Raw genomic sequence first — 18,893 nt, 5'->3', positions numbered from 1 at the left:
ACCACTTCGTCAACAATCTCACTGTGACACAACCTCGCCAACAATCGCACTGTGATGCAGATTCGACAACACTCGCACTGCGATACAGCCTCAACAACAGCTGCACTGCGACACTGCTTTGACAACACTCGCAATGCGACACAGCCTCGACAACACTCGCAATGCAACACAGACTCGACGACACTCACAATGCCACACAGATTCAACAACAATCAGATTGTGACACTGCCTCGACAACAATTGCACTGCGACACAACCTCAACAACAATCGCACTGTGACACAACCTCGACAACACTCACACTGTGAAACAGGCTCGACAACAATTGCACTGTGACACAACCTCAGCAACAATCGCACTGTGACACAACCTCGACAACAATAGAACTGTGACACAACCTCGACAACACTCACACTGTGACACAGCCTAGACAACAATTGCACTGTGACACAGCCTTGACAACAATCGCACTGTGACACAGCCTAGACAACAATCGCACTGCGACACTACTTTGACAACACTCGCACTGTGACACAACCTCGACAACAAGTACACTGCTACATGACCTCAACAACACTCACACTGCGACACAACCTCGACAACAATTACACTGCGACACAGCCTTGACAACAATCGCACTATTACACTGCTTCAACAACACTCGCAATGCGACACAGACTCGACAACACTGCGACTCAGTCTTGACAACAGCTTTTCCAACACTTGCAACGCAGTCTCGACAACAATTGCACTGTGACACAACCTCGACAACAATTACACTGCCACACAGCCTTGACAACAATTACACTGCCACACAGCCTCGACAACTATCGCACTGCTACACCGCCTTGACAACACTCACACTGCAGCACAGCTCGACAACACTCACACTGCGACACAGTCTCAACAACACACCCACTGCGACACAGACTCGACAACACCCGCACTGCGACACAGCCTCGACAACAATTACACTGCGACACAGCCTCGACAACACTCGCACTGCAACACAGACTCGACGACACTCGCAATGCCACACAGATTCAACAACAATCAGATTGTGACACTGCCTCGACAACAATTGCACTGTGACATAACCTCAACAACAATCGCACTGTGACACAACCTCGACAAACACTCACACTGTGACACAGGCTCGACAACAATTGCACTGTGACACAGCCTAGACAACAATCGCACTGTGACACAACCTCGACAACAATAGAACTGTGACACAACCTCGACAACACTCACACTGTGACATAGCCTAGACAACAATTGCACTGTGACACAGCCTTGACAACAATCGCACTGCGACACAGCCTTGACAACAATCGCACTGTGACACAGCCTAGACAACAATTGCACTGTGACACAGCCTTGACAACAATTGCACTGTGACACAGCCTAGACAACAATCGCACTGCGACACTGCTTTGACAACACTCGCACTGTGACACAACCTCGACAACAAGTACACTGCTACACGACCTCGACAACACTCACACTGCGACACAGCCTTCACAACAATCGCACTGCTACACAACTTTTCCAACACTCGCAATGCGACACAGATTCGACCACACTCGCACTGCGACACAGCCTTGACAACAATCGCACTGCTACACAGTTTTTCCAACACTTGCAATGCGACACAGCCTCGACAACAATTGCACTGTCACACAACCTCGACAACAATTACATTGCGACACAGCCTTGACAACAATTGCACTATTACACTGCTTTGACAACACTCGCAATGCGACACAGACTCGACAACACTGCGACTCAGTCTTGACAACAATCGCACTGCTACACAACTTTTACAACACTCGCAATGCGACACAGATTCGACCACACTCGCACTGCGACACAGCCTTGACAACAATCGCACTGCTACACAGCTTTTCCAACACTTGCAATGCGACACAGCCTCGACAACAATTGCACTGTGACACAACCTCGACAACAATTACACTGCGACACAGCCTTGACAACAATTGCACTATTACACTGCTTTGACAACACTCGCAATGCGACACAGACTCGACAACACTCGCACTGCTACACCGCCTTGACAACACTCACACTGCAGCACAGCTCGACAACACTCACACTGCGACACAGACTCGACAACACCCGCACTGCGATACAGCCTCGACAACAATTACACTGCCACACGGCCTTGACAACAATTACACTGCCACACAGCCTCGACAACTATCGCACTGCTACACCGCCTTGACAACACTCACACTGCAGCACAGCTCGACAACACTCACACTGCGACACAGTCTCAACAACACACCCACTGCGACACAGACTCGACAACACCCGCACTGCGACACAGCCTCGACAACAATTACACTGCGACACAGCCTCGACAACTATCGCACTGCTACACTGCTTTGACAACACTCGCAATGCGACACAGCCTCGACAACACTCGCACTGCAACACAGACTCGACGACACTCGCAATGCCACACAGATTCAACAACAATCAGATTGTGACACTGCCTCGACAACAGTTGCACTGTGACATAACCTCAACAACAATCGCACTGTGACACAACCTCGACAACACTCACACTGTGACACAGGCTCGACAACAATTGCACTGTGACACAGCCTAGACAACAATTGCACTGTGACACAGCCTTGACAACAATCGCACAGTGACACAGCCTAGACAACAATCGCACAGTGACACAGCCTAGACAACAACTGCACTGCGACACAGCCTTGACAACAATTGCACTGTGACACAACCTCGACAACAATCATACTGTGACACAACCTCGACAACAATCGCACTGCGACACAGCCTTGACAACAATCGCACTGTGACACAGCCTAGACAACAATTGCACTGTAACACAGCCTCAACAACAATCGCACTGTGACACAGCCTCGACAACAATCGCACTGTGACACAGCCCCGACAACAATCGCACTGTGACACAGCCTCGACAACAATTGCACTGCGACACAGCTTTGACAACAATCGCACTGCGACACAGCCTCGACAACAATCACACTGTGACACTGCCTGAACAACAATCACACTGCGACACAGCCTCAACAACAATTGCACTGCGACACGGCTTCGACAACACTCACACTGTGACACAGCCTCGAGAACACTTGCACTGCGACCTAGCCCCGTCAACACTGAATTGATCTTGATAACATAGATTACCACTTTATTGCTTGGCGGGGTTTGGTGTGTGCAATTTGGCTGCTGTGTTGCTTGTATTCGAACAGTACCTGCATCTCAAATTCTGTTCATTGGCTTAAAATACTTTGGAACATTTTGATGTCCTGAGCTGTGATCTTTGGGTGCGGGTTTCTCCCCACCTCTGTTCATAATATTGAGATGAGTATAGTCTCTCACCTAATGCTGGCTTTGGAGTGAAGCCCACTCAGCCCCAGCCGGATACAGGGTGTTTTGCTTTTGCCACACTGAGTAGTGCGGATATGATCTTAGCTGTGAGGACCCATGTCAATTCTGCCCATCACCTCAGAGGCTCGTTTGTGAATCAAGCCTGGGCTGTTAGGACAAGAATGCTTCTCCTCTGACAGTGTGGTGAATGCAGGACAATCTAGTTCTGGCCTTGCGTACTATCCTCAATGCTGGCTATCCATACTGGGCCACTGTCTTTGTAGCAACGCCACATGCAGTCTGAGGTCAATCACCTACCTTTTACTTTCAGATAGTGTCCCCCAAAACGATATGCCTCAAAGTTCAGGGTTAGAGGTGTGTATGAATGGTCCAAGTAAACCTCCACCTGATTCAACTCAATGCCGTGCCTCTCGAACATAGGCAACAGTGCTTCCCTGCTTGAGAAAAGCAAACATTTCAGGAGGCATATTCAGATTGGACAGTCACAATTCATGCACACGTTTAGCTCAGGCTTTGTCAGTGTGTTGTATTCAATCAGATGGCTCTGACCTACTTTACACTGTGCCTGACCAGAATTTCAGACAGACGACAGAAAGGGGAAACCACAAGATATTAGCGGCAGTTGGAGCGGGTCACGGGTCATACTGGGGCAAGGCTCCCAGAAACAATGTGACCCAGTTCAGGATTTCCTTTGGATAACAGGCCTCCCCCCCACTCCCCGCACCCCGGAATGCTGTGACAGTACTCCTGATCCAACTGGGACAGGGGCCTGGATATCCGGAATTTGAGACTCCCAACAATACAGAGGCAAGGCCTCTGATAAAACTGGGACAGGACCCTGAAATAGGTGGGGCAGGAGCCTGGAAATGCTGGGCTGGACACAAAAAATGGTGGGCCAGAATCCCTGGTAACGTTGGAACAGTGCCCCTTATAACATTGAGGCACGCACCCAGTATGACTTGGGTGGCAAACTCAGAGGGAATCTCGATCATCTCTGTTTTCTCCAGTGCTGCTCCACTTGAATAATGCACGGGAATCCCACCTGTCCGAGGAAAGGTGTTTGGGAAAATTGATATGCATGTGAGCAAAGCAGCAGAAGTAGCAGTCTGAGATAACAAGGTGTAGAGCTGGATGAACACAGCAGGGCAAGCAGCATCAGAGGAGCAGGAAAGCTGATGTTTCGGGCCTAGACCGTTCTTTTGCAATTCAGAGAAGGCAGCTGAATCGTGCAAAGCAAGAAGGTTCTGGGTTAAACCCTTGGCCTAACTTTGGAAATGATGTGAATATCTGGTGTGCTGAGTCTGGGGGCCTAACAGCACAAACGTGACTTGCACTGTGTCACTGTAACAGGGAGACCCTACAGAACGCAGTCCTCCCAGGGCAGCCTGGCGCAGGGGGGTGCGGACTGGGAGTGATTGAGAATCTCGTGGACGTACCCCAGAGTTCTTTTCTTCATTGCAGGGACAATCTCTGTATCAATGTTGACATTCAAATCAAACTTCAAAGTGAAACACTCCTTGCTGGGATCCTGCAGAACGAAGAAAAACAGTTAGCATTGGCGAGTAAGACTGGGCAGGAACTGAGAGGCTTCCCAGTATTATGGAGAGTAACTAGAAACTAGCACAGTTACAATACTGCCAATTATCCTGTCATTTTCCATCGTGCCAAACTCAGCCAATAATCTTCAGCATTGGATACTGGAGCCAGATTTGATACAGGCTTTAGAGCCTGTACTTCTACAGTGTATCCACGTGTCTTTAACATTCATTACTACAACATTAAGCTGCAATTAAATACCAGTAAGGACATGAGTCTACAGCACAAAACTGCTATCAATATAAAGCTGGGCAACTCACTCAGTCTCACCCAATGTAGAGAGAACTTTACTCTGTATTTAATCTCATCTTCTACCTATCTGGGTAATAGTTGTTGGAACTGTTTTGAAGGACATTTACTCTGCATTGAATCTGTGTGGTTCCTGCCCTGGGTATGTTTGATGGGGTAGTATTGAGGGAAACTTATGCCCTGCCGCACTCACAGGACCCAAGTCGAAGATGAAATGGTGTCCTAGGCATCTCGAATTAGATTGTGGAGAGACGGGGTAAGTCTAGCCTGAGATTTAAAGAGGAGTTGGGAAGGATCCTGAAAAGTCTGGGGTATTTGGGAGAGAAGCTTGCTCACGATACTGAGCACAGAATGATCTGAAGGTATTTCTTACATCCGTGTGTCGGCGACGAGGCTTCTTCTTGCTCAGCTTCAGTGCAGAATTCCTCTTGTCACTGCAGAAGTGGGAAAATTGAGAACGTTTTACCATAAAAACAGCACATTGCTCTGCTCACGCTGAGACCGAGCCACCCTCACTCACTCTTCACCCTCACCCTCAGTAACTCAGCCAATGTCATATTATCGACGCTGTCACCTTGCAGCATTATCTCAAGGAAAGGAATGTCCCCTTCTGGCCTGAGGCCTTGGGCAGGTCAATGGCCCATGGTCACGGTCAGGATCGGTGTGAATTGTTTCAAATTAAAGCACTGACAGTGTGACCAAAGTCATGCCACGTACAGGAAAGTGGATAACACCCTCACTCCCTAAAACTCCCTGATCAGCATCACTCACTGTCATGCTCAATATTTACACAGCATTGTTTAAACTAAAACAAGTGCTTGCAGGGGAGATGTTTCTCGGGCATTTGGTGAAACCACAGATTAGAATTCCTGCTCTTTTCAATGAAATGGAACCTGATGATCTTTGCAGACTGCACTGGTCACAGACAAATGACTTTTTACCTTCTGCTGTCCATTCCGCTTTCATCCTCATCCTCCCTGTCAGATGACTGCCTGGTCCGGGGTGGGCATGAGCGGGTTGAGACATTCCTGGCCAGAACTGACCCTGCGACAACAACAGGAGATCAAAGTGTTTCTAAATCTCTCCACGGCCTTGCCGCGCTCTAGTTCTGTTTTCCCCTCCGGCTGCACAGTCCCCTAAGATTTCCACACTCCCAAATTTCTGGCCTCTTTCACATTCTCGATTTCCACTGCGGTGCCATTGGCGGCCTCACCTTCAGCTGTCTAGGCCCTAGGCCTCTCTCCAATCCCCCCATCTTTCTCGATCTTTCCCCCACCTGTCCTAACGCCACCTCATGTGGCTCAGTGTCTACATTTTACTTTATTACATTCCTGTGAAGTGCCATGAGATACAGTAATTAAATGATATAAATGTAACTTGTTCTTGTGCTGGATTTATTATCTTTCAAGTCAAGAACACCCCTTTACAAAATTGATGGCTTGAATCATAGGATCCCTACAGTGTGGAAACAGGCCATTTGGCCCATTAAGTCCAACTGACCCTCCGAAGAGCATCCCACCCAGACTCAACCCCTACCCTATCTCTGTAAATCTGCATTTCCCATGGCTAATCCACTTAACCTGCACAGTAGGGGAAATTTAGCATTGCCAACCCACCTAACCTGCACATTTTTGGACAATGGGAGGAAACCTATGCAGACATGGAGAGAATATGCAAACTCCACACAGGCAGCTGCTCGAGGATGGAACTGAGCCCACATCCCTGGTGCTGTGAGGTAGCAGTGCTAACCACTAAGCCACCGTGCCGCCCAGCTCCCATATGGGCTACACTCAGACTGTGTGGTTCCGTAACCTGAAGTTATGTCTGGAGCTCAGTTCATTGACTCAATTGCGTAGTTACCATGGAGCCAGGGCTGGGGTGTGGGACAATCCCAGGCTCCTGAAGCATTGGTGAGAATTACTGAAGAGGAAGAGATTCAGGATAAAAAGGATCATGAGAAATCTTCACCAGCGGGGGAAAGTAGCCCGGCTATTTAACAGGATATCTAACAGGAATCTCAAACTCACTTTAGAAATAGACAGGAGCTTGCCTGGCAATGGATCAATGTGATGTCTGGGTGGCAGTATCTCAGACAGACTGGATTACAGGGTCACACCTGACTGGATCACAGGACAAGTTAGGTCACAGACAAGTTGATCATCCTGACAGGAAAGCCACCAAGGGTCTTACTGTTTCTTCCTGGTCCACCCCTAATACGATCCTCACCCTTTAATACTGATGGCACTGCAACTGGCATCCTGCCAATGCAGTCAGGGAAACACAGCATTTCAACACAACGGGAGCAGTGAAAAGCTGCAAGAAAGCAGTCAGGGCATGAGGGGCTGACCTTGGGGTGGGAGGTCAAAGCGGATGTGTCGGTCAAAGTGCATTGTGTCATGGAGTTTGCTGTCACAGGACGCACAGAGATTCAGTGGAGTTTGATTGTTAATCTCCTGGCAATCACCATGGTGACATACCTGAAAGATAAAGGGACACTCTCAGTAACATCGAACGTGGAGCAACATGACAAATAGGGAACAATATATCAAACACAGGACTGTACACTGTTCAAAAATCAATACATTTTGTTTGAGATTTGTATGCGTTCAAAAGGGCTCTCTTCCCCAAGTGAGCCGCAGGTTATATCTGCACTTTCACTGACCATGGAGAAGAAAATCGCAGCATGCCTGTCCCCACCCAGCTGAAATAACTCTTGTAGTGTATTCTTTTACCCTCCTCAGCTACAAAGCTCTTTATCAGAAAGGACAAAGCCATGTTATCTCAATTTCAGCTGTCATGTTGTCCACCTGTCAGTTTTAACACATGGTCACACTAATAGGAGCAGGCAACAAGGTTGCTGAGTACATACACGATCTGTTACAGGCAGATAATGTGACAACTGAAGTTTGGTCAGCCTTTCAAGCTACAACAGGGAAATGATTCACTGACATATTCAGCATTCTACCACCACCAAAAAGCCTCAAACAGATTCAGTGTGAAACCTCCATTTCCCCAAATATATGCTGTTCCCCAGGTGGCCTGAGGCTGACTGTTCAGTGTTTGACCCACAATGCCTTCCTGACAGGGTATTTAGTGAGGGTCCGATTCTCAGATATAGGGAGGGCAGTTCATGGATAACAGGCCCCTCCTCACCCTTACCCCAACATGTATCTCTCCAAAGATGCTGTGAGAATTAGAATCATACTCTGCTGAATAAAGACCTTAAAATCTTCCTTAGTTTCCACTGCCATGACCGGACGTGCAGTGCCAGATTGGTGTCAGGGAGGTGAGAGCTGGGACTGGAGAAATCTTAATGTCAGAACAGTGACTGAGAACATCTTGTAAATTCTGCTGTTGATATCCACTTATTGTGGTGAGGTCTGAACCAGTATAGGTCTAGTCCAGTACTCTATGCACCTCACGCGAACACATGAGAGCTGCCATTCTGTTTCCTAACAGCTAAGGAAAGCTCCTTGTTCGCAGGCACACTGTGTCTGGGACAGTTTTCTGCAACATGTCCCAGGGGCATGTCATACTTAATTTAATAATGTGTTAAATTTAGTTAAAAGCTTAATGTGCGTGAACACTTATCAAACAGCAATTGTAATACAGTTAATGTTCTGGTTGAGAGAGAGAAACTTGAAACAGTGACTAAGATTCTAGATGTAAGTAAGGCCTCAATGAATGAGACAGAGTTTGTTGACAATAAGCTGGGCAACTGCATTTGTGGGTAAAATAAGTGATTAATGGGGGGTGGGTGTTCAAAAAGATTAATACGATATTGAACCAATTTATACCCCTAAATACGCAAAAATTCTCCTGTCAAAAGAAAAGAAAGTCAGGAAGACAGGATGAGATAAGAAACAAAACCAAAAGAAAAAGAGTACAAATACAATCTGGTACCTGTGAATGGGGAAGATATAAAGAAAGGAAAGGGTGGCAAAGCAGCCAGCACATGCAAGAGATTTCAAAATCAACTCAAAAATATTTACAATGACATGAAGGGGATAAAAGAGAGGTTGGTCTGAAGCATTATGGCACCATAGAAAATATAGGAAGGCAGATAACATCAATGAAATCAGGGAATGGTAAACAATGTGGAATTATTTTGCATTAGTATATAACAGAGGAAGAGGTTAGCCTGTCAGTCATCCAAAGGAATCTCTTGATGAACCATGGACATGGAATCACAAATTAACGTGTACAAAATTTTTAAGAAGTAGAAATTACTCACACTAAAGAATGTCAAATCAAGGTTTACAAAAAGGAGCTACAAAAGAAAAAGCGAGAACCCTGAATGTTACAGTGTCCATGAAGTTCTCTCAATTCAGCACCATTCTTTAGAAAATGATGCATCCTATTCTGCAATTTAACAAGAGTGACGGAGGGCAATCCCAAGCAATTATTAGTCTAATACCTGTTGTTGGGAAACTGCGAAAGTCTACATAATGATAGGGTGACTGAGCACTTGAACATTTTCAGCTGCTTGGAGAGAGCCGATGTGAATATGAAGGCGGCGGTCATTCCTGATATGTCTGGTACAATGACAACATTTAGAAGGCATCTAGATGAGCACATTAATAGGAAGAGTTTAGAAGCACACCAGCCAAATGCTGGCCAATGAAACCAGATTAATTTAGCATATCTGATAGGCACAGATGAGTTGGACAAAAGGGTCTATTTCCATGCTATAAGACTCTATGACTTAAATAACGAATGGAGGAATGTCAGGTGGTTCTCCTTGTATATTACACTTGAAAAAGGGGAATCGTTGTAAAATAGCACCATTATTGGCCCAGTAATCCAGAGGCCCAGGTTAATGCTCTGCAGACACAAGTACAAATCTCACCACAGCAAATTCAAATAAATTAAAATACATCGGGCATTTGTAGCCTGTCTCAGTAACGGTGACAGTGAAAACTATCAGCAAATATCATAAAAACCCAGCTGGTTCACTCATGCTTTTAGGTAAGAGAATCCGCTATCCTCTCTGTTCTGAGCTACATGTGACTCCAGGCCCACAGCAATTTGCCTGATTCTGAACTGACTTCTGAAATGGCCAAGCGAGTCACTAAGTTCAAGGGCAATTGGGGATGGGCAACAAATACCGGCCTTGCAGGTGACGCCCCCCCCCCCCCCCCCCCCGCCCCATTCAATGAAGAATAAAAGACTATGGCAAAGATTTTCTTAAAACTCTGTTGGAGAGAGTCAGAGGGTCATACAACATGAAAACAGACCCTTTGGCTCAACTCTTCCGTATCAACCAGGTTTCCCAAACTAAACCAGTCCCATTTGCCTGCGTTTGGCCCATGTCCCTCTATCCCTGTCCTATTCACACACCTGTGAAACTCATGAAATCATTGGGAAATCAGCAACCTCGTTATAGAATTGCAGAAAGAAGGAGGCAAGGAGTCAGAGTACAGACAGGGCTCTCTTTGGCAGGATGTGATGAATGGTGCCTGCAAGGATTGAGGTAGGGTCCTTCAAACTGCAATAAATTCATTAACATTTTAGAGAGTGGAATAGAAGGCCATATGTCCAAATATGCTAATGTCAGAAAGATAACAGCACTGTAGGCTGATTAGCTGGAAATGTAAAATTATAAAGTGATAGTGATTAATTTAGCAAGTGGGTAAAATTATGGCAAACAAATCACAATATAGGCAAAGATATGATCATCCACTATGGACCTAGAAAGGATATTTTCTAAATTGTGAAAACCTAAAGGCAAAGGAATGTAGAGGATCCAAGAACACAGATCACGTCACAGATTGGGGAAGAAGTGACTTTGGGAAAAGGATGTAGCTGATTGGATGAGTAAAGTCAGGTTAATATTTGTACTATTTTTATCGCTCATAGTTTATAAGGTCTTTATTTTGGATTGATATTGCAGAGTTGAGAGAAGAAAGGCTCTAAAGGAATTGATATTATTGGATTTTAATAAAAATCTGGAAGTTTAATTTGAAACAGTAAGTCAGGGAAGGAGAGCTCGGGTGTGCTCCCCTTGCTTGCAGTCCTGAGGTAGGTATGGGACCAGAATGTGTGCACAAAATGCCTGCACCTACCGCTCCCGGTACCTGAGTGTCAGAGTCAGAGTGGTGGCTCGGTACAGTGTTGTGCCTCCACATCGCTGGCAGTATTGTGGAGAACCTGTACAGAGAGCTGGTCACTTCACTGGCCAACACTCCCCAGGCAGGGAGGGAACAGATGATCCCATGTGGCAGGGAACGAGCAGGTGGCATATGATTCAGAGATGTCCTGTGGCCATTTCCTGCAGTAAGGATGTACCATTTTGGATAATGTTTGGGTGAGTGCCCTCTCACAAGAAAATGGCAACAGCCAAATTCATTTATAGTGTTGGCTCTGCAGTCAGAGAGAGATGGATCAAGTGTGAGAATGCTATAGGAATAGTGGATTCAACTGTAAGGAGAATCAATAGATTTCTCTGTGATGGTAAACTCAACTCCAGGAAGACACGTTGCCTCCTGGGTGCTAGGATCAAGGATGCCTTGGAATGGTTACAGGGCATATCTTTACTTACCTCTAGAGGGTTGGAATATAAAAGCAGTGATGTGCTTCTGAGACTTTATAAAACTCTAGTTAGGTCCCATTTAGAATACTGTGTCTAATTTTGGGCCCCACACCTCAGGAAGGACATACTGGTGCCAGAGCATGTCCAGCGGAGATTCTCATGGATGATCCCTGGAATAGTAGGTTTAACAAATGATGAACGGCTGAGGATCCTGGGATTGTATTCATTAGAGTTTAGAAGGTTGAGGGGAGATCTAATAGAAACTTACAAGATAATGTATGGCTTAGAAAGAGTGGACGCTGGGAAGTTGTTTCCATTAGGCGGGAGACTAGCACCCGTGGCCACAGCCTTAGGATTAGAGGGGGTAAATTTAGAACAGAAATGAGGAGACATTTCTCCAGCCAGAGAGTGGTGGGCCTGTGGAATTCATTGCCATGGAGCGCAGTGGAGGCCGGGACATTAAATGTCTTCAAGGCAGAGATTGATAAATTCTTGATCTCGCAACGAATCAAGGGCTACGGGGAGAGTGCGGGGAAGTGGAGTTGAAATGCCTGTCAGCCATGATTAACTGGCAGAGTGGACTTGATGGGCCGAATGGCCTTTACGCCACTCGCATGTCTTATGGTCTCAAGGTCTTCTGGACATTGTGGAGTGCGAATAGCAACAGCCAGTCATGTTGGACACATTGATTCTGAAGGAATAGGTACAGAAAGGGATGAGGTCCTAGAAGTAGAATATGGAGGTTGATGAATCAAGGCAAAAGGTAGCACCTCAAGATAATGATCTCTGGATTGCTACCAGGGCCACATGCTAGTCAGAGAAAAATGGTATATCAGATGAATACATGGCTGGGTAGATGGAGTGAGGGGAATGATTTCAGATTCCTGGGCCATTGGGACCAATTCTGGGGAAGATGGGGGACAGGTTGAACCTGGGCAGGACCAGAGCTGATGTCCTGGGGGAATATTTCCAGCGTGGTTGAAGAAGGTTTAAACTAAAATGGCAGGGGGTTGGGAATCTCTACAGGGAGACAGAAAAGAGGGAAATAAGGGCAAAAACAGTAGATACGATGGGAAATAAGTAAAGTGATAGCAAGAATCAAACAGGGCCATTGTGCAAAATAATGTGGACAAGACTAAGACTGTTAAAAAGACAAGCTTTAAGGCGTTGTGGCTTAATGCGTGGAACGTTCACAACAAAATGATAAATTAGATATGAAGATTGATATAAACAGTATAATATAGTTTGGGTTACGGAGACATGGTTGCAGGGCGGCCAGGGACGTACACTGGAATCTTCACTTTTTTAGAAGGACAGACAAAAAGGAAAAAGATGGTGGACTAGCATTTCTGGTTAAAGAGTAAAATTAACACAGTAATGAGGAAGGATATTAGCTCTGGTGAAGTGGAATGTGTAAGGGTAGAGATAGAAAAACCAAGGGACAAAAATGATATATAGACCGCCACAATGTAGCGGTAATGTTGGGGGAGGCGATAAACAGGGAATTAGAGATGCAAGTAATAAAGGTACTGTTGTAATTATGGATGACTTTAATCTGCATATAGATTAGGCAAATCAAATCAGTAACAATACACTGAGGACCCAAGGACAGAATATTTCAAAATAAAAACCGGTAGAGCTGTGGATGCTATAAATCAGACAAGAAAACAGAAATTGCTGGGAAATCTCAGCAGGTCTGGCAGCATCTGTGGAGAGAAATCAGAGTTAACGTTTCATGTGTAGTGACCGTTCCTCAGAATTGACAGACGTCAGCCTTGACTGGGATTGTGTAATCGGAAAGGAATACCTAGCAGTCTATCTAAGCGAGACTCCTTGTGGAAGAGTGATCATAATATAATAGAGTGTTTCATTCAGATGGAGAGTGCTGCAGTTGATTCTGTGACCAGGGTCCTGAGTCTAAATAAAGGAAATTACAATTGTATGAGGCACCAGCTAGTCTCGATAAATTAGAGAATGTTACTTAAAGGGACACTGGTGGATAAACAAGGGTGAACATTGAAAACATGGATGGGGGAATAACCTTGTTAATTCCAGTCTGGGACAAAGGTGAATGCAAAAGTGGCCCAAACATGGGTAATAAGGAAAATCAGGGATGGTATTCGATCCAAGGAAGGAATAGACAAATCAGACAAAAAAGCATCAGACATGTGGATTTGAAGCAGATTAGATTTCAGCAAAAGAAGACAAAAGGGTAAATTAATAGAGTATAGAGCCCAAGGCAGCATGTGCGGGGAACATACAAACCAGTTACAAGAGCTCAACACCATACTCCCTCCTGTTCTCTCTTAAATATATTCAGTAACTTGGCCTCCACAGCCTCAAATGATGGAGCTCTCCACAGGTTCACCATTCCACGTAAGGAAAGTCTCTTTATTTAAGTTCTAAATGGCCTACCCCATAGCCTGAGACCCTTGTACTAAACCATCCAGCCAGGAGAAATATCATCCCCGCATCAAGCCTCTCCAGCCTGTCAGAATTACATACGTATCAATTAAATCTCCTCTCATTTTTGTGAACTCCAATTAATGCAGACTTAGACAATCCAGTCTTGCCTCATACTACAATCCTGCTATTCCATGAATCAGTCTGGTGACCTTCACTCCACTCACCCTATGGGAAATGTATCCTTTCTTGAGTAAGGAGATCAAAACTGTACAGAATACACCAGATGTGGTCTCACCAAAGCACTGTACAGATGCAGTAAGACAACGTTACTGTTTTACTCAAATCCTCTTGCAATGAAGACCAACATGCCATTTGGCTTCCTAACTGTTAACTGCACTTGCATCCTTGCTTTCAGTGACTGCTGTATAAGTCAAGACCCTTTATACATAGAGGCATAGAGCTGTACAGCATAGAAACAGACCCTTCACTCCAACCCAGCCACGCCGACTAGATATCCCAAATCAGTCTAGTCCCATTTGCCAACATTTGGCCCATATCTCTCCAAACCCTTCCTATTCATACACCCATGCATATGCTGCTTAGATGCTGTAATTGTAGCAGCTTCTACTGCTTCCTTTGTCAGCTCATTCCATACATGCACCATTTTCTGTATGAGCAAGTTGCCCTTTAGGTCCTTTTAAAATCTTTCCCCTCTCACCTTAAAGCTATGCTGTCTAGTATTAAACTCTGCTACTGTGGGGAAAAGATCTTGGTTATTCACCCTGGGGAAGACATCGACACTTCCCGTTTCGATAAAACTCTGTCACTCTGTTTTTCCTATTAAAGAGGATAACTTTGCACTGATCCATGTGACAGTGCAGCTGCCATGTATTTCCCCATTCATTCAATTGGTCTAAATCATCCTAAACCTCTTTACGACATCCTCACCATCCCACCTAGTATTGTGTTACCAGCAAAATTATGCACCAGTTGCTATTGTGGTAAACAAAGGTGTGTCAACATTTCTAAAGAGACCAGAAGTTGCTTAATTTTGTCAAAAGCCTTTTCCTGGTCAGCGTTCCAGAATCACTGTTCATCCTGGTGTAAAAGCTGTCTCAAGGGCACATTAATATCCGCCAAGTTCGAGAGAAACCTGTTTATTTGATGTACCATCCCGGGAATCTTTGAAGTTCTGCGGTGTTCCGAGGCAGTGGAAATTTTCTTACAGTTTTTTCTTCTTGCAGATTAACCGCAAATCCAGTAGCTTGGATAATGTGTCCAAGAAGTTTTAGTTTAGGTCTTGCAAACTTGCACTTCGCTTTTGATGTGAGTCCTCACAGTGGTCCAGTAACTGAGTGTGGAAAGAAATGACCCAAATCATCTGAGAAAAGAAATACCTTCTCAAAGAGCTTGCCAGCCTATTTTACACTGACTGCTGCCCTTCCTCCAACACTGGGCCAGCTTGAATGACAGATAGTACCAGGAATGAAGCCCAATGAGGTGTCAGTAGCTCCTGCTGAAGTCTCTGGCCATTCTGTGCCATCATCACTTCAGTTAGATGCCCAATGATGGAACTGGATTCTCCAAGAATCTACCACAAATATCAGCACAGTGGAGCCTAGAGCCCAAAGAAACACGAGGACCCTTCATCTCCATCTCCACTGGCTGGAAATAAGGCAGGGACCCAGGCTGGAAACAGTCTGTAAGCGCCACGGGACACATTGTTCTTGCAGTTTAGATAAGTGGTGTCATAGGGCACTGCAGTGAATGTTTGACTTTTAACATCCTCTGTCTGCTATGAATGTCTCAGTAAGCAGAGACAGAATGGTCTCTAACCCAGCTTTGGGCACACCTCTCATAGGAAGACATGGAGCTTGGCACAGAGTGGCACAGGTTGGCAGTCGAGGTGGTCAGCGGATGTTAGAAATCCTCCAACTTGATAATTTACCAGAGCATTGAGTAAATCCTGCCATGGAAGGGCAGTAACACAGAGCCTAAACCAGCAGCTGGAGGTAAAGAACGGAGCCATTTCAAAGTTCGTGCTGGAGCGGGATCAGCCAGCTGTGTAAATATTGTGCTCTGGGCAGAGTTCTCTCTCATAGTTACTCAGTACACCAAGTATATCATCAACTGGCTCTACAAACAGGCCCAACATCAAATGACAGGTCTAGCTGCATCTACTCAGCAATGAACTGCTCAGCAACAGTGCAAACACCTTTCACCCTTCCAATGTTAAACTGAAGCTAGGCTTGAAGTTCGAGTTATTATTATTCCAGTTTTCTTCCCCTTTTCCTGAAGACGGAGCTCAGTCTTCCTCTGATACTGGGAATGTGTCCCAAGGCCTTGTGCACGAATAGCCGATCCTTGTGTGTGAGTCGTAACACAATACAATGAAAAAGCTTTCAGCTTCTAGCCTGATCCTGTCCATATTTGATCACAAAATCCTAAAATGATACTTCCTGGGCAATACTGGGCGAGTACTGAACTGTCAGGGACTCTCTAATTGAGAGGGTGTTGAACTGCCAGAGGGGCAAAATAAAGGGAGCACTGAGTTCTGACAGAGGAGTGCGGAGGGAACACAGAGATGAAAGGGAAATATTGAGGGAGACCTGAGCTGCCGGGGGATAAAATTTGATGTGAAGTGAGAGTAATTACTCCTGACATCAAGGAAACATTTGACCGAATATGGCATCAAGAAGCCCTAGCAAACTGGAGTCAATGGGAGAGATAATGGGAACTGCAGATGCTGGAGAATCTGATATAACAAAGTGTGGAGCTGGATGAACACAGCAGGCCAAGCAGCATCTTAGGACCACAAAAGCTGACGTTTCGGGCCTAGACCCTTCATCAGAAAAAAAATGATGAAGGGCCTAGGCCTGAAACTTCGGCTTTTGTGGTCCTAAGATGCTGCTTGGCCTGCTGTGTTCATCCAGCTCCACACTTTGTTATCTTGGAGTCAATGGGAATCAGGCTGTGGTTATTGGAAATCAATCATCATGTTCCTTGCCATCACACAAAAAATCCTCAAGGTGGTGTCTCAGGCTCAACCATCTTCAGCTGCTTCAGCAATGACCTCCCCTCCATCATGATGTCCAAAGTGGGAATGCTGGCTGATGATTGCACAATGTTCAGGACCATTTGAAACTCCTCTGAACCTGTAGGCAGACTGGGTAACTTTCGGACTCAGACTGGTAAGTGGTAAATAACATTCACCCCACACGAGTTCCATGCAATGACCATCTCCAACAAGACAGAATCTAACAATCACCCTGAATTTGCATTGGCATTACCATCGCTAAATCCCCAGCTATCAACATTCCGGGAATTACAATTGACCAGGAATCAAACTGGACCTGCCATATGAATACAGTGGCTACAAGAGCGGGCCAGAGATGAGGAATTCTGTTGCATGCAACTCACTTCCCATTTCCTCAATGTCTTTCACCATTTATAAGGCACAAGTCAGGATTGTGGTGGTATACTCTTCATATTCCTGAATAGGCATAGCCCTAGATAGGTATAGTTCCAACAACACTCAAGAAGCTTAACACCAATGAGGACAAAAATGCCCACTTGATTGACACCACATCCTCAAACATTCACTTCCCTCCACCACTGGCATTCAGGAGCAGCGGTGTGTACTAGCTACAAGATGCACTGCTGAATTCACAAGCTTCCTGTGACAGCACCTTCCAAACCTGTGACTACAACCACTTAGAAGAACAAGGATATGAACACTGGCACCTATAAGTTTTCCTCTGAGCAACAATGCATACAAGGCTATGGGCTCAGTGCTGGAAAGTGGGATTAGAATCATTATGTATTTGTTTTTGACTGGCATGGACATAGTGGGCCAAAGGACCTCTTTCTATGCTGTAGATCACTCTGACTCTATAACATCTAAACTTGGGAAAATACCACTGTTCTTTCATTGGTGCTGAATCTGAATCCTGAACTCCCTTCTCAATCGCACTGTTCCTATCCTACATCCCAAGCATTGCAGCAGGTCACATTTACCTTCTCAAGGGCAATTGGGGATGGGCAACAAATACTGGCTCATCCAGCAATCCCCAAGCCCCATAAACAAATATTTACATAGAAATCTGGGTGGGTACTGACCTATCAGGGAGGTGATACCATGAGAGTGCTGAGCTCTCTAAGGGGAGTACTGAGGGAACACAGAACCATCAGAGGGGCTTTTCTGAGGCAGTGCTCAGCCATTAGAGTGGTAATACTGAGGGAGCAATGAACTATCACAGGGTATTTCTACAGGTGAACTGTACTGTTGAAGAGACGGCTCTGAGGGAGCACTGTGCTGTTAAAGGGGCAAGTATGATGGCATTGTCATCAGAGATTGCATCATTTGGGCAAGACACTGACCTGGAACCCCCTCTTCCCTGTCAGATTGCACAAAATATCTCAGGGCACTTTTTGAATAAGAGCAAGGGAATTCACTTGATGTACTGGCCATGATTTATTCTTCAGTCGACTTCTGTCTAACTGGTCATTCTCACCTTTCTACTTGCATGACCTTGCTGTGTGCAAATTGATTGCTCTGTTTTTTACATTACAACAGTGCCTAAAAGTCAGAGGCATTTGTTTGGCTGAAAATTACTTTGAGATGTTCTGAGATCATAAAGGTCCTATATAAATTAAAATCTGCCATTTGTTAAGTTAGGGAGAAAGGGAATCAGCCTGAATCCAGC

The 18,893-nt window shown here is 45.5% G+C and overlaps 1 protein-coding gene across 5 annotated transcripts in view; it reads right to left on the bottom strand.

Annotated features, from left to right (window-relative positions):
* Nucleotides 1-18,893, bottom strand: part of LOC125466637 (pleckstrin homology domain-containing family G member 5) — a 119,715-nt gene that overhangs the window by 51,536 nt on the left and 49,286 nt on the right. For 4 of the 5 annotated variants that reach the window (XM_059655610.1, XM_059655611.1, XM_059655612.1 and 1 more), the window contains 5 exons: nt 7,597-7,726; nt 6,191-6,293; nt 5,623-5,683; nt 4,841-4,932; nt 3,702-3,841 (listed from right to left, as the gene is read on the bottom strand). In XM_059655610.1, the coding sequence (XP_059511593.1) occupies nt 3,702-3,841; nt 4,841-4,932; nt 5,623-5,683; nt 6,191-6,293; nt 7,597-7,726 (526 nt within the window). The remainder of the gene's footprint in view (nt 1-3,701; nt 3,842-4,840; nt 4,933-5,622; nt 5,684-6,190; nt 6,294-7,596; nt 7,727-18,893) is intronic. The other variant, XM_048561429.2, reaches the window with a different exon arrangement.

The sequence above is a fragment of the Stegostoma tigrinum genome, chromosome 28 (assembly GCF_030684315.1).
Source record: "Stegostoma tigrinum isolate sSteTig4 chromosome 28, sSteTig4.hap1, whole genome shotgun sequence".
Taxonomy (NCBI): domain Eukaryota; kingdom Metazoa; phylum Chordata; class Chondrichthyes; order Orectolobiformes; family Stegostomatidae; genus Stegostoma; species Stegostoma tigrinum.
This window is presented reverse-complemented; position numbering and strand designations above follow the sequence as displayed.